Source organism: Drosophila willistoni (assembly GCF_018902025.1).
Source record: "Drosophila willistoni isolate 14030-0811.24 chromosome XR unlocalized genomic scaffold, UCI_dwil_1.1 Seg143, whole genome shotgun sequence".
Classification (NCBI taxonomy): Eukaryota; Metazoa; Arthropoda; class Insecta; order Diptera; family Drosophilidae; genus Drosophila; species Drosophila willistoni.
In genome coordinates, this window is record NW_025814056.1 from 3,831,633 (window position 1) to 3,855,056 (window position 23,424).

The following is a 23,424-nucleotide window of genomic DNA, read 5'->3' on the forward strand; positions in this document are numbered from 1 at the left end:
TTTTTTTTTTTTGTTAAATTAAAAGCCTTAAAAGCAACTAAAAGTAAAACAAGTACTACATGCATATATGTAATGGAAGACGACGAAGATGTGTGTCCATGCGACTGACTAGACGCAGACCAAATGGTTACCCCCTTAAAACAAAATAATAAAAAATACGAAAAAAAAACAATATATATATATCATGTTGTTGTGATGCCTGGCTCCACATTGATGGGTATGAATGCTGATACCGCTGCTGCTGATGCTTAACGTGGCTGAGGAGGCGGCAATGGTCCAACGCCTGGACAGGGCATACGTTTGGCCAGGTGCTTGCATAGTGGCACATCCCTTACTGCATCCCCAATGAAGAGCGAGAGGAGATACCATTGTTTCATGCCGCCAACAGTTGATTGCACTTTGTAGTTGCTGTTCATGATGACGATGGAAGGAGTAGAATGAGTTCGAGTAGAAGTTGAAGAGAGAGAGAGTACAGTCAGTCAGACGGCAACAAAAGCGGATTACAAAAATAATTACTTATAAGTAGCGGGTAATATACATACACAACAAATATATACATATTTATACACAAAAACCCAACTCCCAACAAGAAAAAAGTGGACTCGAAAGTAATTTACATGCAATGCGAGTGAAACCAAGGCCCCCAAGGTACTTGTGTTTGGGGCAGCAAATGAATTTAAGAGTATGGGTTAAAAAGTGTATTATGGAAAGGGCATAAATATGCTTGGTTGGGTGTATCTGTCTTTTCCCTTTGGTTTTTGGCTTATTGCAAAAATGTGAGGATGCTGTCAGACACGATACAAACTTAAAGTAATACAGGTTTGATATATTTTAAACAATTGTTAGTACTTTAACCAGACTTAAGAAATTTTAAGACAAGCCTTGAAAATGAAAATGTTTCTATTGTTTCGATTCTATCAAGTTATATATTGACTTAGATTTTATTTTTAAGCATATTCTATTGTTTAATTTGTTTCTCGAGGCTTTTGGTACCCTATTTTCGTTTCCTTCTTTTTGTCTAGTTATGCCTGTGTCCAGTGGCTAGCAGGTGATTACTTTATTTCATATATATGTACACACACTTCGCACACACCTCTCAATGTGTGTGTGTGTATTTTTCACACGTCTGCAATGTGGCATAATTTAATCAACTCCAAGTAACATCTCTGCAGTATGCCCAACCCAATAGAAAGGAAACACTAACTAGGAAAAGGATGGAATATATATATGTAAAACAGATGACGCCGACAAGATACCCTGCAGCAAGTATTCATTTAACTCATTTACATCAAACTATTACACAAAATCTGTACTGGTACTTTTAGCTCAATTTAGCCTTCAGCATTTTCGATTTGTATACATTATTAATTTAAAGAATAAGAGAGATAAAGAGAGCAGTTTTAAGTAAAATTTAGTTTTTAAAAGGGTATCAGAAGGTGCTGACCAACATAGAAAGTACGTGAGAGAGAGAAAAAGAGAGTGATGGAGGGCCAGGGGCATTGAGTTGGTCACTGAATGTTGCGAAAAGTAAACTCTGTGTGCACTTGCATAAATTTAATCAAAAACTTTAATCATATTTTATTATTACAAAACACGTCGTGGGCAAAAACTTCTAATGCCAATTACATTTTCTGCTGTGCAAACGAAAAACTAAACAAAAACACACATCAGACACACATACACCCTACTCAAGGTGAGGATTGAGAGAGAGAGAGGGAGAGGGAGACGGAGAGAAGTCGTTTGGCAAAAGGTGAAGAAGGGACAAAGACCAAACCGACATATGAAGTTGAACATTTCAAAAATAATTTTGAATATTTGCTCTTGACACGTTTGCCCAAAATGCACTTTGGACTACAGAAGGGAGCAATTGAAAGACAGAAAGAGTAACAGAGAGAGAGAGAGAGAGAGAGAGAGAATGAGATGGGTGTATAAGGCGAGTAAGGTTAACTTTGGGGTTGCCAAAATATACATATCTTTGCAATATAAATATATATATATGTACATATATGAATACATATATATAACATTTAAGTGTGAAAATGTCAGATGCATGGCAAAAAACTTCTCTAACAAAATGAGAAAAACGACATACAAAATAAATGATACGATATGGTAAAAATATTAAATGAAATTTTACAACACGAAAAATAGAATCTTTTGTTTTCATAAAGTTTGTTTTGTATCAAGCAGCTTTTGTGGAATTTAATCCTTTCTTTTGTTTTATTTGATTTAATATATTTCACAGCAACGCCACAGGAAGCAAATGAAGTACATATATGTATGTACATATGTACACATATAACTCAATGTTAAAAATCAACTTGAATGGATTTTTAATTATTATTATGTCGCACTTTTTAAAACACTTGCTAAATATGTAGAAAAACTTAGAATTTAAAAAGCAAATGTTGTAGGTAATGAGGAAGTAAATTCAATGAAAGTGAAAAACTAAAACAAAGCAATCTTAAAAAGCGTTTAATCTAAGGATTAACGAGTACTTTTAATGGCAGATGGCCATGCTGAACAAGAATGTATATGTAGAAAATAAAATGCATATTTTTCAAGGGTATATGTACATATTTTACTGCATATCAGCAAGTGACCAGTCATAAACTCAAATAAAAGACAAGAAAGACAGAATCTTAGATTGGTATGCAGGGAAAGAAAGAGACAAGACCATTAATTATGAATCACAGTTGGCAAAAGTTATTGTTGTAGTTGTTGTTGTTGTTGTTATTACTGTTGGTCTTGTGTCAGGTCGTGGAAGATGTTTTTATAGCGCGGAAAAGAATCATTTCCTTTTTGGTCTTAATATAACATTACCATGACAACGGCCAAAGAAAAGCGCAGAACTCATCAGGAACTTGAAAATTTATGTAAACTAACAAATTGAAATTCCCACCTCTCCCCACCACAAGTCATTCAGTGCATCCAATTGTTCTCTCTTTTTCCCTTTTGCAATGACATGCACATTTAAACTTGAAAAACATACAGAAATAGAGAGAGAAATAGCAGTTTGACTCGCTAAGGATGGGGGGAAGGAAGCGGGCAAAGGACATTAAATTATGCACAGATGAGTTAGCATTGCCAATCCCGACAACAAGGAGAAATAAAAATTGATTGGAAAACATTTCTGTTCAAGCTAAAAACAAGCCATTCATTTGCCAAATGACAACAACAGCAGCGCCAAATTGCGAAATTTAGCAATAACAAAATGCAATCTGCAATGGGAATGAGGTGCTCAGAAAGGATCCATGGGAAGCTTGATGAAGCGCAATGCAATGACAGAAAGAAAGAAAGAGAGAGAAAAAAAAAGGGAAGGGCTAGGAAAACTTCAAGTTGGAGACAGGGGCAAAGCCATAAAGTCAGTTCGAAGACACTTGACAAAACTTGCGAAAGAAACTTTAGCGAAAGCTACTTTCAATTTGATTGAAACATAGACGACATTTCAATGCTCTATTGTCAAAAGGCTTGAAGCGGCATCTTTACATTATGTATAAAACAAAATAAATGCTTTTTTTAGCCTTTTAATAAATACAAAATTACTTAAAGCTGAATTTGTGTTAGAAAATGTGTATAAAATCTGCTATTATAGAGAATAGAGATGATTATGACTATCCTATGGTCAGCTTTATAGCCATGGCAAGTGGTTTTATTTTTTGACATTAGCTGTATTCATTTTCATTTGTTTTATCAGCGTACTAAGCAAACCAATCCACTTTATTTGTAAAACAAGTTAAATATGTGATAATAATAGTAAATGATGCCTTTCAATTGTTTCTATTAGCCATATGCAAAGGGTAACAAATTCTTCAATAACTTCGTTCTATGAAAACTTGAAAACGCTGCATTTGAACGTTTAATTTAAATATTTCCTTATATTATTTAACATTTTTTGTATGTTAACCAACTCTAAATTGGCCTAGTTAAAGGCTAAGTCATGCATGCAACTAATTAAAAATAAAACTGGTATATAAGTTGCGAAAGAAATCAAAAATAAAGATAATTACCAACCACTGCCGATTGCAATGAACTATTAGAGTTCTTTTTTTGCAAATTTGAAACACAGACACAGTAAACAATTCAAGAAAATCTATCAATTTTTAGAAAATATTTTAACAATACATTTTCCTTAAAAACGATTCACATTGTACCAGGTTAAGCCAAAACATTTTATAAACTTTCTCTATACTCGTATCACCTAGTTAAATTTCAATTTCTACATGGAATTAAAATATATATTTTTTTAATTTCCCAAGTTTTTGAATGAATTTGTTAATCGCATAATGTTTCTCGAAACCACTTTAAACCACGATAGTATAGATGTTAGATTGTTTTCTAGCATTAGTCACAGAAAAGTTTATATGATTTGATTTGTTTTACTTCAATTATTGCCATACATTAGTTTTGCAAGCCATTACATTAGTTTTCTCTGAAACCTCTGAAACCTCTGAAACCAATGTCGATGAATGAACAACTGTGACCTACCTCAATACCTCCGACCAGGCGGCATGTGGTGCGGATGTGCCTTCAACACCACCAGCAGCCGCAGATGCAACACGACGACGTGTACGTGATGCATGCAACCGACACGGTTCCTCCAATATGCAAGCCTGTGGACCAAATTCACGTAGAATTTCCTTTTGAGCCAACTCAGCATCAAGTGCTAGTGGATGAGCTGCCTCACGTCTGCTACGTGAACGATAGGTGCCTAACAAAGGGAGAGAGAGAGAGAGAGAGAAGAGTCAGTGAGTTAGTGTGTTTTTATGGTTAAAAATTAGTCAAAGTGGTAACAGCAGCAGCAGCAGAAGAAGTTTGGTATTTCACTTGTTACTCATCCATCCATCGAGTTGTCTTTGCCAGGTTTTACCCACAAGCAAACAATAAATTGAAATAGCTTTTGGCCACGCACGGCTGAAGTTGCCGTTGTACGTGAATATATGGATTTGGCTGAGAGCAAGGGGGCCAGAGAGGAGACGACAACCTAACTGTTCCGGCATGGCTGGCATAGTTGTCGCGCCAACTGGCGGTCAGCCTTGACCCCATTTTGTATTTTTCTCCCTCTCTTTAAGTGGACGTGCATGATAATCATCATAATGAAGATGATGATAATGATGATGATGATGATGACGACGGCGGCAAAGTCGTTGGCCAGGCCGTTACCGCTTTTGTCCCGCATTTTATGTCTGGTTTCTTTTTTTTTTCATTTTGTTTGTTTTTATTTTTTTGTTCAAGTAATCGCAATGAGAGTGTATAATTTAAATCATGATCATGTTAAATAGATGAATATATAACTCAACTCAACTCTAGTATGTTTTGCAAGCCATGATTTTGGGGTTTTCCCTATTTCAGTCAAACTCTAAACAATTGGCACTATAATTAGTGAATTTTGAAATTTCTTGTCCTCGCATTTGGTCATTTCTACATTGATCTAAGCTGATTTTGATATGTATAAACCAAAAATAGAGCATTGAATTGGACTCCAATATATTTAAATATAATTTCTAACTGAAATCAGAAACAATTAGATAACTGCACGCAGTTCGACTCCATTAAGAGCAGAAAAGGGAATAGTAAGAATGAAAACTGAATAGTTAATGTGAAAAAGGCTAACTATTCTTCATCATAACTAAAATTGAAAAAACATAAAAAAAAAGATAGGAAAATTTAAACGGCATGTAAACAATTCATTAAAGAAAAAGCAAAAAGATTTGATCATGAGGCTAACAACCAGAAAGAAATTGGAAAAAGGAATTATAATGTAGAAGACACGAAACCAGTTTTTAAAATACGAGCCAATTCAAAATCAGCTGCAGTATTCTACTCTGTCTTTAAGGGTATAAAAAAGTGTAATAAGAAAAATACAGAGTATCAGTATGTAAGAATATGAAAGGATTTAGAAAGCCTAAAAATAGCTGCGACTTAAGACTTTGTCACCTAATCTACACTTAAAACAAAGACTAATATGAACCAAAGTTAAAAATTGATTAACAAGATGAAAAGACTATTTAAGATTGAATAATAGAAATTGTTTATAAAATGTTGCTTCTTCTTTTTTCTTTTCCTATCCCATTACATTAAAAGATATACAAAATTTCATATATAGAAGATATAGTTAAGGAAACAAGCATATGACATAATCTTAAGCAATTCGCTGGAAATGCAATTTCATTGTGAAATTCCTCATTTAAGTTTAATTAATTTATGCACCAACCGATAAACTTTCACTTAATAAAATTTCAGACATTTGTCTAAATATTATATGTGTTTTTTTTTTTTGTTTGGTGGACTTTCACATAAGGGCGAACTTCGTAACTTACTTGGATTCAATGAATAAGCCAATTTCTTGGCAAATTGCGATAAACGCACCGATAAAACAATCACTGGAAAACCGACCAGTTGAACCGGTAACTCAAATAATGGATCGGGGTTCTGGGCCAGTCCCTCTTCGACAAATTCCAGTAATAGGACCAATAGTACATACAATGTGGGCACCAGCGATAAAGTGCAAATATAACGCAGATTCATGATGAACAAATATTTATATATATATGTATATATATGTATTTGTATAGTTTGTTTTGTAATATCAACAGCTCCAACTAACTGGCCAACTTGATGCGTTTAAAGTCTTTGACTGACTGAAGCGACTTGGTGCCGTTTGGAGCCGCCAAAGCGCAGCATAAAAAAAATTGTTTTAAAAAATCAACAGACAGACAGAGAGAGACTATTAAGAAAGAGATAGACATAAACATGAGAGGCATAGTGAGAGACAAAGAGTCCAAGATACCCACTACTTGTTCGGTTGTGTAAAGTTTTGCGGCCAAGTTTGTTTTGCATTTTGACCAAGTTTCGCTGCGGAAGCCAAAAAAAGAAGCCCAAACATAAGTGAAAGTATGGGGCCAATATGGCTCAAGTTGAGGGCGAACCAAGCGACGAGCCTACCCCAAAAAATAAAATATAAAAAAAGAGACACCAAAAACCTGCCCAACAACCAACTTCTTCTCACATTTAAGCTCTCGACTTTCCATGCTCGTCCATCGTTAGCCAGTATTCACTGTCTTTCACGCGCTCTCTTGTAATTGTGAAAAGTTATGAAATTTTCCTTACTTAGCGGCCAACTTTTTTTGCATTGTAATTTCCTATTTAATTTTTGTTATTTTTATTTCTCTCTGTATATTTGTATATGTGTGTGTATGAGTGTGTTTTAACATTTTGTATCGTGGTATGCATATCAATTACTTAATCTGCGGTGGGCCCTGGTTTCCGTTAGATGAGGTGCGAGATTTCAACTTGAGTTTTTATTTATTATTATTATTTACCTTGTTGGGGCAGGCCAGGGCAGATGTTAATTAAACAATTTTATATTACTTTTTCAGATGTTCTGAATTACAATTTCACCTAAGTATATTTCTATGAAAAAACCTTTTCTGTTTTTCCTTTTTTTTTTAATCTAAGTCACTCAATTCTAAAAAAGAATGAAGTAAGTCGTCACGCCGACTTCGGGACGAAAATGTCTATTAAATTTCGCCGCCATATGCTATCTCGCTCACCCTCACAAAATCACACGAACACTCTAGCGCCGCCACTAGCCTACGGCGAACTCCGCCCTAATGGACCGCCTAGTAAAACTTGTTTATACGTATATTTTTCATGCTTCTAGTCCGATTTGAATAAAATTTGGTAGGTTGGTAGATATTGATAGGGCTGATTAGTGTGCTGAATTTTCGATAATTAAAAAGTTGCAGAAGCCAAACAGGTTTTTCTAGATTCTGGAGACGAAAGTAGGCGTGGTAAAAATGTTAAATATCAATAATCTGTATTTGATGGTTCTTGCTTTGTTAGCTTTCGAGGAAAGCAGTTTAATTAAATTTGCAGGGGCGTGGCAAAAATTTGAAATAAACTTGAACACCGTAGGTATTACAGGAGTCTAAGTACCAAATTTGGTAATTGTAGCTCTTATAGTTTTCGAGATCTACGTGTTCATACGGACAGACGGACGGACGGACATGGCTAGATCGACTCGGATCAAGAATATCCTACCCTATGGGTGCATGAACGAAAGTTTTGACCAAAACTCAACGACATCAATATATGGAATCAATATAAAGTCGTGATGTGTGTGGGGCTTATTGGCGCATTTGCTTTAAATCGTTCATATGTACTGACTTGGAATACATGGAATGAAGATCATAGAAATAAAAGGATAATTCATTATGCAACTTTTACAGTTAAAGGTCTATAACGAGTTTTTTAAACACATCAAAATTGGCGTTGTCAAATTTTGCGAGGTAATGTGGCGCATCGGCGATAATCCTTGATTTTATTTAAATTAAATTAAATTTTCTGAATAATCTATTTTCTTTAATACTTATGATCTTATCTTTGGAAAAATGAATACCAAACGGAAAATTGACGCATTTTGGAACGTATACCGCTGATTAACATCGATCAAAATTTTTGAAACATTTTCTTGAGGAGCGAAATTGGATAAAAAATTGGATATTCGAGGACAGAAATAACATAACCCCCGAAAAATATTGAATACTACGAATTGGATATGTCTAAGTTTTTTATCCTAATATACCCTACCTAAATACGGTGCTAGGGCACTTATCACTCTCCAGATCGTGCCCCAAGCGCCGAATAGGCCCTCCTTCACCTATATATATATATATATATACCTTTGTATGTATGTACATGTAAGGCATTTACAAGAGTATTGAATCTTCAGTATAGCAAAAGTAAGCTTATTTTCTGGTTCAGAAAGTTTTCACACCTTCTTCCCAGAGGTGAAGTTAACCATAAAAAAAATGCAAATATTTTAACAAGGTTTTCATGCTCATTTTATTTTTAAACGTGGACCCTTTTAAGTATTTTTGTAACGATCTACAAATTTAAGCCCAAGAAATGCGGCCTATAGTTACTTTTTTCGGATAAAAAAACAAACAACCAAAATTCGTTATTCAACCGGTCGTTCACACATATTTTTAAATACCAATCCCAAGTCGCAAGACACGAGTTACTTAAATCATATACTTACTCTCAAAATATTTTTCGAATACTTATCGAAAGAACTTGAAGAAAAAGCAAAAGATTCAATAATCGAATAATTTTATGCCTTGTGACCTTGCCATTTGACGTTACATAATGAACTGGTTCTTTAACAAATCTATGTTCAGCTTTGGCCAGAAACCCATTCAGCAAATTATTTGTTAAGCTCTATGATGTTAAGCAATTAACACAATTTGAAAGATAATTTTTTGTTTTTTTATTTCTTATGTTGCTTGGGTTGGCTATTTACCAAATCAATTGTCAGGGGAATGGTTCGATCTGTGGAGCACGTGATGTTGGCCAGGGATTTGTGTTTAACTTTTTTTTTTTTGTTGAAACCAAACACAGACATTGGAAAATTGGAAATTGTAATAAGAGAGAGAAATAGATGAGGAAGTGAATGGAAATCAAGGAAATCATATTGAACGGTAAAGAGTTCAATAAATATGTATGTTAAGTTAGTCAATTGATCGATTTTCGAGCTTAGAGAAACGTAAATTGTGGTTCAATCAGTCAGTTGGTCATTCAGTAGCGAGATGCGATACGGGTTTATGGCTATAACCGTTATGCAACATTCAGCGGCACTTGTTCACAATGCTGCCACATTGCACCTGTATCAAGTTTGCATTGAAACTCTCATTAACGCTCTCCCTCCAGTTCCCGTTCTCTTTTACGCTCTCTCTCTCTCTCTCTTTCTCTAGTGGATTTTCTTTTTTCGTTTTCAAAGCACTTCGAATCAACCTAGTTTCGTTTGTGTTTTTTGTATTGTATAAAAGCGAGCTCGCAGGCATTTTCCAGTTTTTTTTCCTTTTTTTATTTTGTGGGAGAGGCGGAAATTAAATTGACAGAAAATGCACCTGCCAAAGTCTTCTTTTTTTACACGTCCCACCCCCGCTTTAGTGTATGTTTTTGGATTGCATTGCATAAGCAACAAACAACAACAGCAAAAGCAACAAGTACCAACAACTTGTCAAACGTCAGACCAAAATTTTGAAAAATTGGAACAATCCCAAACAATGAAAGTGCACACGCAACTAGCGTAACAACAACACACAGGCAACAACAACAACAACTAGTTAAAGAGAGCTGACCCAATTTCCAATTTGATATTAACAAATTGTTTACCTTTATTTTGTTTTTCTCTTTTTTTTTTGTTTTTGCGTCTTTTGCACAATTCGAAAATGGAATCGATTGCCAAATGGAACGTGTTTGTTGTCATTATTTTTCGGTTATCGAGGTGCGAATAATGTTTAATGCAATTTTAAACACACTTGCATTCAAAACGGGTATTAGCTAAAAACCTAACAAATTTATTTATGTATTACATATTCTAAGCATACATATATGTATATATTTTAGGGCATTGTCCAAAAGTTCGTAAAAGAACTACAATAGTAAGAATTTCATAATATTTCAAAAAAGGTCTAATTTCCATATTAACTCAATTTAAAAAGTGATTCATATATATAGAAATATAATTGAAATGTTTTATTAAAAGGCGCATCTGATTTTTTTATGAAAACGATTATTTAATTTTTCCCAGATTACATTTTGTTTTATATATAAGAATTGATCTAACAATAAGAGTATTAAAGACTTCGTTTATAGTCAAAAATCTGTGTGGCTCTGTGTCATTGATTGATTTATAATTCAACAAAATAATATCTAAAAATGTAAATATATATGCAATGGTATGTAGATGCATACATACATATATCTTTTGTATATTGACTGCTTTATAGATTTGTTTACATTAGAGAATTTCGAGAGTTTTTTTCCTTTTATTTTAATTAACCAATAAATATGTATGTCATAATTTCGCAATTTCGTTCAGATTCTTTGTGTTTTTCTTTTTTTATTTTTTAGTTACTTCTTTTGTGCTTGGAATTTATAATCAAACTAAGTATGCCCAATGCCATTTGGTCGAACGATTCAATGTGTGTGGCTCAAGTAGAGGTGCATATGTATATATCTCTATAAGTTTAACACCGAAAAGTATGCAATGAAATGCGAATCAAATCAATTGCTTAAATTTTTTCGTAATTTCCCATCTCATTGTCACTTATCACATTCGTTGAGACATTCGACTTGAGCTTCTCAAATATCAGTACCTGTTGAGTGTTTAAAGCCTTTTTTTTTTTTTTGTTTAATTAAAATGATGACTTGTATATAGTTTAATAAATGACCTTTAAATTAACAGTGAAAATGTTGTTACAAGCTAAAAGAATATTAAACACAACCTTAAAAACCTTTTGATCTGTCATATAAATTACAACGCTTGACTTTCACTAAATACAAGTTAATGCAAATTATTTTTAAAAACAAAAAAAAAACCTGACTAATTCATAATGTTTGTTATCTTTAAACACTTTATTTTATATTTATATACAATATTTAAGCTATTAAGTTATAGCCAATTAATTTAGAAGTGAACATTGTATGAGGAAAATCTACGAGATAATAGTATTTCTCATCAATCGTTCCTCAAGGCCCAACCTAGAATTTGAACTCATTGTGCAAATAGTACTGGGTTTATACAAATTAGTTATCTAATCACAATTTGCATAATCTTTTTTAAAGTTCACTCTGTGCAAAGTGTTCATTGTATGACTGGGGGACAACTTACGGACGGATTAGACAGTCCAAAAAGTTAAGGCAAAAGTCTCTTTCCGACGATCTGACGACCGATATTGAGCAGATTTGAAGATAAAAGCGAGTCCAAAAACACTCATATAAAGTTGGAAGAACTTGCAGACATATCAGACAGTCCTATGAGACACACGAATATATAAATGTTCGATGAAAGTGAAAGCAAAGTATATTTTCTGTATGATCGTAGGATACTCTGACCTATATTGAGCAGATTAAAAAAAAAAAAGCGAGTCCAAAAGAACTTACGGACATATCAGACATTTCAAACAGACACACAAAAATATAATTGATCGATGTTAAAATTAAAGCAGAAGTATCTTTCCTGTCGGATCTTGGCATACTTTGACCGAGGTGGATCAGATTAAAAAATAAAAGCGAGTCCAAAAAGACACGTATAAACACGGAAGAGCTTGCGGACATATCAGAGATTTCAAATAGTCACACGAAAATAAAAATGTTCGATAAAAGTCTTTACAGAGATAAAGCTGATAAAAGTATGAAAGCAACATAAAAAATTGATCAAAATATCTTAAAGTATATAGACGATTTTGTTTTGAAACAAACATCACGAAGCTATAGCTAATGTTGCTCCAAGTACAATCAAAGTACAATTATTAATGCATTTTCTAACAGCAATTAAGTGTTCAGACCTTAAAATGCTGTTTTTGCCCTAAAATGACTCGACAATATTTTGCAGAGACAACGTTCATTAAAATGAACAATAATGAAAGCGAGAAAAAAATAAGTACATTAGGGGAAAAAAAAAATTACAAATTTATTTACAATTTGACACGAGCATTGAAACTTAGATAATAAGTACATACATAAGAAAATTATAATTTAATTGAGATAGAGACTAGTTACACTTAAATTACTACATAGGATCGAACCATCGTATAATCGTCTAGTGTACATATATATGTATGCATGTATTGATCATTATTATATATATTAGAAATAGTCACATACATCAGTCACATTGTTCATGTAGAAAATGTTGTCCGGTTTTTGTTTTTAAAAATTCTAAATCTAAGAGATAGTGAAAACATTTATGATACAATAGATAAAATAACTAATAAACTAATACTTAAAACTATGCTTGATGATCACAACATATTGGGTTTAAGTTTTAGATTTACACACGCACTTTATAGCTCAATTTCATTAGTTTCTTTGAGCTAATTGGACAATTTGGCCAGAGATTCGCACAACCCATTGGTCCGCTTAGATTATCGCCCGTATAACGCATCAGTTCGCCCATATGAGCAGCAAAATACCATTTACTTGGCGGCATATTCATCATCCAGGGCATTGTGGGTGATCTAATAAATACGACAAAAATAAAACGAATAAAACAAAAGAGATAGATGGTTAGTAAAAAAAAATAATATAAAGACGGAAGACAGATGACGGAAGAGATTTGCGCACAACTGAATAAATACCACAAATACTAAATAATTATTTGTTTTTTTTTTTTATGCGCTTGGTTGCCTTTTGTCATATATAAAAAACACATTTTTCCGTTTAGAATTCTCCCACTAACTACACATATTATGTATAACTGCCATTCACCTTGCCTAATAGCTTTGATATAGTAAAAAAAAAAAAAATAATTATATGTATGTATATAAATTAATTTTTGTTAAACTCAGCTCAGTCGAGCTTAGCTATGTATTACATGATGGTGTATGGCCTCACCTTCGATTCTCAAGTGCGAGGTTACAACGTTCAACGCGATTTAAAGAAAGAGACAGACAGAGATGGAGAGCAAGAGAGAGAGAGAACAGCTCTAAGTGTGTCTCGATTTTCCAAGTGAGGTAGGTTAAGTTATAAAACAAGTCTCTGTGTGTAGTCTATATAATGGTAAAAGAAAAAATGTTCTCTCTCTCTCTCTCTCTCTCTCTCTTTTAACTAAGTTTAAGTTAATATTTATTCTCGTCTATAAATAGAATTTTGCTTACTTTAAATTTTAAACTTTGAAAAGGGAATTAACCTAAACGATTCTATTGTGTGAGTCACATGTTGTTTTTCATTTAAATATTTGACTTATTCCCACAAGGTGACACATTTATGATCTTATAATATACTCAGAGAGAACTAGTTCTTAGTTACTTTCTTCGCTATAATCTACACTCTTTTAATGTGAATGTTTTTTATCCTTGCTCCTTTTCTTGCTCTGCATATATGCAAATCTAGGATCGTTTTATTTCTATTATCACTTTCCTAATTACAATTTTCACTTATAATTTGCTTAGAGATCATCTACATATAAAATCTTCTAATTATAAATCTCTCAACGTTCAACTCATCAATGGTAAATCATTCTCATTCGACATATAATATTTTTTTTTTTTTTTGTAATTTTATTTTTACTATTTATTTAGACATCTTTCTTGTTTCGCTTATCCAATTGTTTGTTTTAAACGAGTTCTAGTTTCCTCAGGTTCAGGTTTAATTTTCCGCCTAAAAATTGTTGAAATGTTTCTCGTGACCCCTTCCAAAAACAATTCAAACCAAATATAATTTAGTAATTTAAGCCTAACACATGTCTCATAAACAAAAAGTATAACCTTAAAGCAGACCCAAGTGGAAAGAACTCTGCAAATGACCCTTACGCGTTTTAGTAATTTGACGCATATAAAAAAAACTCTAATTAAGCAAAAAGATTCATAAACTTAAATTATGTATTTAACCGTCTTGCTGATGTTGTTGTTGTTCTTAACTTACCTGATTAATCTTAGTAGCTCACGCTCTTTTTCGCTTAGTTGATATTCCGGCTTTGAGGCCAATTCGCATAGCATTTTTGGTAGGCAAGATTCTTTGATGGTATCCGTCAATTGGGATCTTGTCTTGAGATTAGCTGCTCCACCCGTCAATGGTTTCAAGGCCGCTGCAGCTGAGAATTCATTGAAATCGTGTTCTGGACACCAACCAACACAATCACAAAATAGCATATAAATATATAAGTATATTGTTAAGAAATGGTTTTCGATTAAATTAGGAATGCATACAAATTTTTGTTTTTGTTTCTTTATTTGTTTTTGTTTCTTTTGGAAACTGCGCAAAATTCAACGAAATACGAAGGTCAAATTAAATGAGCTTATAATAATGAAAGTGATCTTGTTGATGAGTAATAAACATATGCGTTTTGAGAAATGAATTTTAAAATAAATACCAGGTGGAGACAGAGAACAACAAAAATTCATTTCGATCAGCTGTGGCTACTAATTAGCTAGGCTAAGCTAAGCTAAAGCTAAGGTGTTCGAACAAGGCCAAGTTAATGCATTGAACTTTGTTTATCAAACTACACTATTTGTCTAGTCATTCAGCTAGCATTTAGTTAATTGATGTATACGCAAAAATCGCCAAATGAATATGCATTATGATTTCATGGAATTTTGTTTTGGAATATATTTTTTATTTATTTATTATTTTTCCTTTGTGCTTCTTTACGCACAATTTTTTAATTCTTTCTGCTGATGACGTATTAGGAAATTCTATTGGTCAATTCTAGAAATTTGAATGCCGGAAAACTACCAAAACATGTAGCAATTCCCTCTCACAAAAAGACATAGGGTCTGTCTCAATTCATTTTCGTTTGAACCACAGCAACCGATCGATTAACTAACTAACTAGTTTTGCGTTTGCTTAATTTATGATTTTTTTTCTTGGCTGTTGCTGTGTGTGTGTGGTTCTTATCTTGTTTCTTTTTATTATACCCTTGCAAAAAGGGTATATTCATTTTGGTGAAAAATGTGCAACGACTCAAAGGAAGCATCCCCGACCATATACAGTATATACATATATTGTTAATCAGTACGACGAGACGTTGGATATTTGATAAAACTTAATTAATTGTGACCCGTTTTTTTAAATAGTCACAATTGTTATAATAACGTGATAATTATCGTAGCAAACTTTCCAATTGTAAAGAGATATCACTTTTGAAAATTATTGAAAATTTAGCAAAGTTATAGACAGGAGTTTTTAAGCATCCAATAGATGTACTGAATGGACACAAACATACTGGTGAAGGGGAGCTTTTTGCCTCTTATTCTTTTGATGCTATCATTAAAAACTTAAACATTTTAAAACAATTTCTTAACAGCAAATGGTAATAGTTACTATGAAAAAATATTCAACTCTGCTGGTAATATGAAAATTAAATTGCCTCAAATACAATACAATAGGAATCCCTTAAAAACTCCAATGTCCTATCATATTTAACCTACCTTTTTCTCACAGCCGTAATTCTCATGTGTAAATATAATTTTAAATATACTAAATCCACGGTATAACAATCTTAGCCTTAAGCTACCTAACTTATAAATTGGGCGAATTATGCAATTACTGTTCAATTCAGATTATAAATAAATAAAGTTATAATCCAAGGAAATCGTTATGAAATTATAAAATTCCAAAAATATTTGCTTTTATTTGAAGGAATAATAATTTATGCCTTTATATCCAAGTTGTGTCTTCCTATCTCCTAATTTTTTCCCTCGACAAATCCAATCCCATTTTCAAGATACGCAGTTTACCAGTTGCATTTAAAATAAGATTCATCTGGTTTTTGGTTCTTTTTTTAGCGGAATTTTTATTTGATTTAATGGGCTTTTTCTTATTATAAATTTTTGTTGTTTTTTGAAATGTTGTACCTACAACAAAAAAACAGTAAATTTTAAATCAACTACAAAATTAATTGTATAATGAAGTTTCTAAGCATTTGAATAAATGATTCCATAAGTGATTAATAAATATTTCAGCTTTATATGTCCTCGAGAATTCTGGTTAACTTTTAATTTTTCATCGACTTTTCGACAATGTTCATTTGCTTAATAAAAGTCACCACAGAAAATGCCAATTTAGCCACCTTCGGTAGAATGAAAAAGAAACCAAACATTTAGTTCAAGAACAAATGATTTCTAAAATTTAATTACCTTGATATTGGTTTGCATGCAAATGGGAAATATCGATCCAGCGGTAAACGTAATCGGTTGCTGAGCATTATGAATGAACTGAATGAGAGTCGATTTATAACGACGACTTGATCCAGTCCAATTTGAATGAAATAAAGCCAAAGCTAGTCGGTCGCAATCGTTTATAATTAGGTCACAAACGTAACAAAATGGAAATGTCTGAGACATCAATCCAAATATATATACAACACATAACAATCCAATCCAAAAGTCAGCGAAAAAGAATAAATTGACTAAAGTACAGCCCAAAATAGCGCCAATCAGTATAAATTGAACAAAAGTATTAAATGAAAATAGTAATCGCACTAGGTCGGCATATCTAAACAAAGAGAACAAATGTGAAACTTTATCATTTCGAGTCCCATTTAATACATACTCCAAAATAAGTTTATGCTGCGTTATGCATTTAGTTAGTTCATCATAGCTTTCCTGCTCTGTCTCTTCGGGATCTGTGCGGAATTGTTGAACCCTTTTTCGGAGATTTTTCAAGTGAACTCTCAACAATAAGCAATAAATGACATTAAAAACATCCATGAGCAGCTGTTGTACAATTGCAAATGATAGAATGATAATTTCTATACTGGAGACAATCCATAGATTCGTTGTGCTCGATCGCCAATCGATAAATGGATTATAAAGTCGCCATGGTGGCATTTTATGAAGGGCGCCGTTCAGAAACGATAATACAAAATAGCCGTAATAGAGAAACGAATATATTATAAAGATTACATTGCATCGTGTAACCCAATAACGAATCGTATGACGATCCGCTTTATTCACACAGAATTCATCCAAACGCTCCAGAAGGTTCTTGGTTTTTTCGTATTTAGGTAGATATAGGTACAGTGCCAGAATTTTTAAAGAACATCCTGCATCATTCAATACAGTTTCTAGCAATGTTAAAAACTCGCCAGGCTTATAATCTTTGATGTCCTTGACACAACCCATTATCATTCCAAAAGGCAAATATACAATACACCAAATTATTACCAGTCCTCTAAACATCAAGTACAACTTTCGTCCTCTCGATGGCGGCAACCAACCAACCGCAGTCATTCCATACTCGAAATAGGTAAAAGCATCTGTAGATGATTTCATATCTTGCGGTCCAGGTTTCCTCAATAGCTCAAATATCATTGTTGTTGTTTCACCTTTAATTTTCTATTGTTTAACTTCCTTTTGATTTTCTTATGTAACTGTGAAAAATCATTAGAATCCTCTAGTATTTATAACATTTACTATCGCAAAGTTTACGCAACTTGCTAATCAATTAGCAACACTTGTGCTGACTGTAGGAGTTTACCCACAATTAAACAGAATTTTTGATTCAATAAACGATTTTTATACCATTCAACCACATGATGATATGGTCTGTTAAAGCCACCAAAATGTATGCCACGTAGAGCTTCCCTGGCTCTTTGCAGTGGCCGGACAGAGAAAAGGGTAATTTTTGCGAGTTTTATTTCCTTACACGTCCCATCCTTCCTTTTCCTACAAGTTACAAGCTCAAAATCGCGAGCTCTTTCCCCCGTCTTCCATAAATCTCGAATGTCGCCGTGCCTCTGCTAATAAACGGGCGATGATCGCTCGCTCGACCCAAAAAAGTTCGTTTATGACCCGTCAAAAAACTCTCGCTACACAAATAGTCGACTCGCATTCTTCCGTATTCTGTGCCCACCGTCTGCCTCGATTGCTCTGACTCCCAAAAATCGTTTACTTTAAACTAGTACATCAAAAGATGCCAATCTTATGCATATAATATAAGTACATACATATTGACAAATTTAATATACCCGTTTTCCTTACTAATGAACGGTACAAGGAGTGCAGTTTTAATGGTCTTAAGGACACAAGCTTTTAGCCTGGGCAAATATGTATATTAGAACGTCAATCAATAAAAATAATAATGATTATCCTAATTGGAACTAGTGATGACACAGGCTCAATTAGAATGAGCTCAACATTTTTATAAATGCTCCCATATTGGAGTTAAAGCATCATGGTTTCCCACTCCCACATGTTTCAAATGTCATTTGCTTTACGGATAAATTTCATATTATAAAATGAACGAAACAACATTTGAAAGAACCGCATGATTAATCAATTCTTTTTATTCTTCTTTGATTAACCGTGATTAATAATTATGCACATACGATAAATACTGTTATTCAATAATCGATTAATCTTATTTTTTTTGTTTGCCATCACTAAAATTGTAACAAATTATTGTTAATGGCTGTGTTATTTACTTTAAAGCTGATAAACTTACTGACATTTTCAATATATGTACATATAATTTATTCTCTTCAAAACTTGGTAGGGTTAGGCAAACCTTGATTTAATGCTTCTAAAACATATATTCTTTATTTATCGATTTATTTTTTATACCTAACAAATGTATTAAATTATGCAAAGAGGTTTTTTTTTCGTTTGTTTCTTCAACTACAATATTTTGTTGGCTAATCGATTTTAATCAAATATGATGAGATCATTTAGTAGTATTTAAACAACTTTTTGAAATTTAATGCCACTTGCATATACATACATACATACATACATAGCTACATATGTGTATCTTAGCTAGTATTAGTGAATTTCCCTTTATAACATTCTTTTATTTTTGGTGAGTTCAAAACTGTAAGAACAGAATTATTGTAAGAAAGAAAGAGTATTATGCAAAATTTAATTCTGTTATCTTGCTTGTTCGTTTCCTTTAAACACTTTTGGATTTACATTGCACGTACAATTCAAAGAAATGCAAGCTCAGATACAGTTTATCATGCATTCAGTTTATCAGTTAAGGTTTGCAAGTTTTTCGGCCAGAAACGTGAAGTTCATGACAAAAAAGCCATGGAAAAACAATTGTCCATGCAGCAAAAAACTAAAGAAATACACACACACACACACACTTTATAATAACGTGCTCTATCTGAATATGAATGAAGTAGAATGGAATGGTCAAAAAAAAAAAGCATGATGAAGAGAATCGAAACCAGATGACCTAAGCCACATTTACAAGCCATTAACACAGAAAATATGTTACTTGTAGGTAACATCGGAACCAAGTTAATATGTATATATATATGGACACTTTCGATTTCCGTAGAACGTAAACGATTAACGTAACCGGTTCTAGACAAGCCGGCTGGTTTCTAATACAAATATTTCTCATGCATTCTTCTTTTTTTTTTTTTGTTTATTCTTCTCTTCGAATTGTTTCATAAATTAAATGGCACAAATCAAGTCAAGTTTTCTTAATTTCTTGTCGTTGTTCTGTTTTCTGTTTTTTTTTTTTTTTTTGTGTTTAACTTCCTGCTAAGTTAAGATGAAATAATGAGCACAGTTTTAAGTCTAGACAATGTGTACGAAATCGGAATATTTTAGCGTGGCAAGAAAATCAAATTGTCTTCTTGTCATGTCACTGTGATTTGAGGGTCTCCTAGAGACCATCTTAAATCAACTGTGGAAAGTTTTCACATGCAATTTCCCTTTTCCTCTCTATCTCGCTCTTCAACTAAGACTCGAATTTCCGTCAAAGACCGAATAAAAGAAAGAAAGAAAAAAAACTTGTTATTACGTGAAGTCTATTTGCTTGAGCATTTTTCCACTTTCACCTCTATGAGGACAAAAACAACTTGCATACATGTCTCTTGCAAAAGGCAAATGAAATCAAACAGTAGAGAGCAGATGTTAATGACCCTCAACTTGGGTTAACATTTGATAGTTAAATTGCCTCTTCAATGAGGTTCAATTTAATACCCTGCCAGACACCAGAAAGTGTATATGTATATATTATAATAATTTATCATTTCTCATTTCTTTCAAAAGCTTTTAAAAATGTTTAGTGCCTTTTTTGTTTACCTTAGCCATCCAAGAAGTAATTAATTTATTATTTTAATTATTTCGTATATTTCAACAAGCAAATGTTAAATTTTTGTTTGTTTTAACAGTTTTATTCCATTCCATTTTGTTTGAAACATAGTTTTCTTCAATGTTGATATTGATGCTGGGTATCCAAGCATCGGTTAAGTATGATCTTTACATGGAGTAAGAAAGCGTTTAGTTACGATTTTATTAAACTTTTCAACTTTGACTTTTATTTTCTTTCTTTTTGTACAATTTTCTTGGTCTTGGCCCAAATATTTTTTGGCTGTTGTATAATCAACAACAACAACAAAAACAACAAAGACAAAAATTAAACAAACACTTGCTGTTGTTTTTATTGGTTTTGGGTCTCTCTTATGTCATTTGCTTGTCATGATATGCAAATTGACATCGCGTATTGGAAAGTAGTCTCAAGTTTTCGGACATTGAAAGTGTTAAATAATAGATTGATTAATTTTATGCGGGACCCTCCTAGGCAAATGACGTGAACTTGCATAATAATTCAAATTGATAAAAGAAAGCATTATTTATATACATACATATGCATATAGTAAAAAGTAGGGACGAAAATGTGAAGACAAAAAGGTACGTTTCAACTGTTTAAGGGTAATAAAAAATATATACACAAAAAATAAAAACCTTAATAGGTTAATGGAAACTTTTTTGAGCAGTAAAAATTCACTAAAAAGACACAAAACGAACCTTACACAAATTGTCTAGACACATAAATCATTCAATTCGAGAATGACGAAACAACATTTACGTACATACATACATATGTATCTATAAAGTTAAAAAGATATGTTCATTTGTATATCTATACATATGTATTCTAACTTCGGAAGTTATAAATAATTCAAATTGACTTCAAATTCTGTGCATTAAAGGCAAAAAAAAAATGTTAATGCATGAATCAAAAGAAATTAACACTTTTTTTTAAATTAAATTAAAAATCATCTGGTAATTTTTGGAATTGTCAATCTATATCATATGCGTATCGAACAGCGGACTAAAAACTGAAAACTGAATTATTTGACATCAATACGAACTAAAAACTGAAGTTAAAATAAACTTAATGGCATATGTAAGTATACTTATTTGGCTATCTTTCTCAAACGGAATGGAACGAATCTGAGATTACCGTGGAACGATTTGAATAATCTTGATCATCGAATAAGTCTCTTTTGGTAAGAGGGTGGCTTTTTTTTTTTTTGAATCATTGTGATCATTTTTGTTTTTATAGCGATTTGAAGTCAAATGATCAACAAAACTCACGTTCCGATTTGAATTTTTGGGGTGCCATATTGAAAGCAATAAAAGGATGTGACTACATTCATCAAGACGTAAAGAAAATAGTACTAGTATCTGAACAAGATTAGATAATATAAATTTCGTGTTTTACCAATGGATTTTATGGAATTCTTTAGGAATTTAAGAAATAATGATTGGAGAAAAAATTGCGGGTGTTCATTAACGATTTTAGTTGATAAATTTATGTTTGCATGAGAAACTATAAATTAAAAATTGGCATTTTGTTTTACGAAAATTGAGAAATGAGTATAAAATTAATATTTTATAACCGTTTCGAATAATAAACATAACTCACACACACTCAACTCAGAGTATGTCGAAATAACTGATTAACACAATTCCGGTTTCCCTCGACAAAAATATATATATCCATTTGTATGTATGTACATATGTATATGTTCAATTACATTAACTGTGGGCTTACACGTGCCGCAATAAGTCGCACCGTACCATTTATCGATATTAACCTTGATACAGCCAAATACAACAACGATTTATATAACAAAAATCGAATTCGAAAAGGCACAAAATAAAAAAACAAAACAGCACACACACACATACAAAAACTGAGAGTTATATTCGTTGAATTTTGCAATGATTATTGGTAAAGAAACAAAAAAAAAAATTGCTTGTCAAATTGTTACTCACCTTCACCAATATCGATTTCGGCATTCTTTTGCTGAAACTTGCCAGAGGCCGGTCCAGTTGGTGCACCACCATGAGCCACACCATCTGCGGCACTGGCACGCACCACCCGATGATGATGATGATGATGATGATCTGAATGCTCGGATTTAACACCACGGACACTATAGCCACCGCCGCCATAGCCAAAGAGATCACCGACGACAAGCAATGATACAATGCCAAAGATCATGAGGCGACAACGCCAGGCGGTATCCATAAGTGCCATGATACAAATCAAAGATGTGGGTTCTCTTGGATCAGGTTAGCACCTATTTTCTTGTTTTTTTTTTTCTTCTATCACAAACTTGACACTTGTGAATGGAAACTTAATGGCAGTTAAAAAAAAAATTAAAACAGCCAAAAAAAAAGACCGAAATGAAAGTTGTGGAAAAACGAAAGTTTTATGTAGTTTTTTTTTTTTTGTTTTGTTTAATTTTAGTTTTTATTTTTTTCTTATTATTATTATGATCAAAATCTGCGGCTATTGTTGTTGTCGTTGTTGTTGCTGCTGCTATTGTGGCTTAAAGCATGCAATTAAATTTGGCATTCAACCGCACATAACACGTTAGTAACTGTAAATCCACACTCGCATACACACACAGAACAAACGAAAAAAAACTTAAATCCAAAAAAAAATTGTAATATAAACAAAAGAAAGAAGAGAAGGTAATAATCAAAGCGTCCGACTCGGAGGCGGCTTACAGCAAAACTGAAATACAATCAGCCAAATCAAGCCAAGCCAAGCCATGTTGCGCATGCCAAAGTGGCTAAAAAACAGCTGACTGAGAGCCACACTCAAAGAGAGCACACATTTTGAGAGAGAGATGGCTCGAGAGGGAGAGAGAGAGAGAGAGAG

The 23,424-nt window shown here is 32.9% G+C and overlaps 3 protein-coding genes across 3 annotated transcripts; all 3 read right to left on the bottom strand.

The window, feature by feature from the left end:
• LOC6645272 lies at window positions 1-6,528 on the bottom strand. The gene is made up of 3 exons (XM_002067921.3): window positions 6,321-6,528; window positions 4,489-4,711; window positions 1-408 (listed from the first exon to the last, which is right to left on the bottom strand). The coding sequence occupies exons 1-3, from the start codon at window positions 6,526-6,528 to the stop codon at window positions 249-251; spliced, it is 591 nt and encodes a 196-aa protein (XP_002067957.1). The 3' UTR covers window positions 1-248.
• Window positions 6,529-12,456: 5,928 nt separating this feature from the next.
• Window positions 12,457-23,001, bottom strand: LOC6645394. The gene is made up of 3 exons (XM_002067922.4): window positions 22,530-23,001; window positions 14,434-14,626; window positions 12,457-13,028 (listed from the first exon to the last, which is right to left on the bottom strand). Exons 1-3 carry the CDS (start codon window positions 22,792-22,794, stop codon window positions 12,842-12,844), a joined length of 645 nt encoding a protein of 214 aa, XP_002067958.1. The 5' UTR covers window positions 22,795-23,001; the 3' UTR covers window positions 12,457-12,841.
• Window positions 16,459-17,982, bottom strand: LOC124460661 (odorant receptor 98a-like). Its single transcript, XM_047011944.1, has 2 exons — window positions 17,062-17,982; window positions 16,459-17,004 (listed from the first exon to the last, which is right to left on the bottom strand). The coding sequence occupies exons 1-2, from the start codon at window positions 17,820-17,822 to the stop codon at window positions 16,632-16,634; spliced, it is 1,134 nt and encodes a 377-aa protein (XP_046867900.1). The 5' UTR covers window positions 17,823-17,982; the 3' UTR covers window positions 16,459-16,631.
• Window positions 23,002-23,424: the final 423 nt, after the last annotated feature.

What these genes read in the sequence shown, in the direction of transcription:
- LOC6645272 (XM_002067921.3), bottom strand. Translation starts at nt 6,528, where the DNA reads ATGAATCTGCGTTATATTTGCACTTTATCGCTGGTGCCCACATTGTAT. An exon ending in GGCTTATTCATTGAATCCAA is followed by an intron (nt 4,712 to 6,320) that starts GTAAGTTACGAA and finishes TCCCTTTGTTAG; the next exon opens with GCACCTATCGTTCACGTAGC. An exon ending in GCCTGGTCGGAGGTATTGAG is followed by an intron (nt 409 to 4,488) that starts GTAGGTCACAGT and finishes CATCATGAACAG; the next exon opens with CAACTACAAAGTGCAATCAA.
- LOC124460661 (XM_047011944.1), bottom strand. Translation starts at nt 17,822, where the DNA reads ATGATATTTGAGCTATTGAGGAAACCTGGACCGCAAGATATGAAATCA. An exon ending in CAGCATAAACTTATTTTGGA is followed by an intron (nt 17,005 to 17,061) that starts GTATGTATTAAA and finishes CTCTTTGTTTAG; the next exon opens with ATATGCCGACCTAGTGCGAT.
- LOC6645394 (XM_002067922.4), bottom strand. Translation starts at nt 22,794, where the DNA reads ATGGCACTTATGGATACCGCCTGGCGTTGTCGCCTCATGATCTTTGGC. An exon ending in CGAAATCGATATTGGTGAAG is followed by an intron (nt 14,627 to 22,529) that starts GTGAGTAACAAT and finishes GTTGGTGTCCAG; the next exon opens with AACACGATTTCAATGAATTC. An exon ending in GAGCTACTAAGATTAATCAG is followed by an intron (nt 13,029 to 14,433) that starts GTAAGTTAAGAA and finishes CGTATTTATTAG; the next exon opens with ATCACCCACAATGCCCTGGA.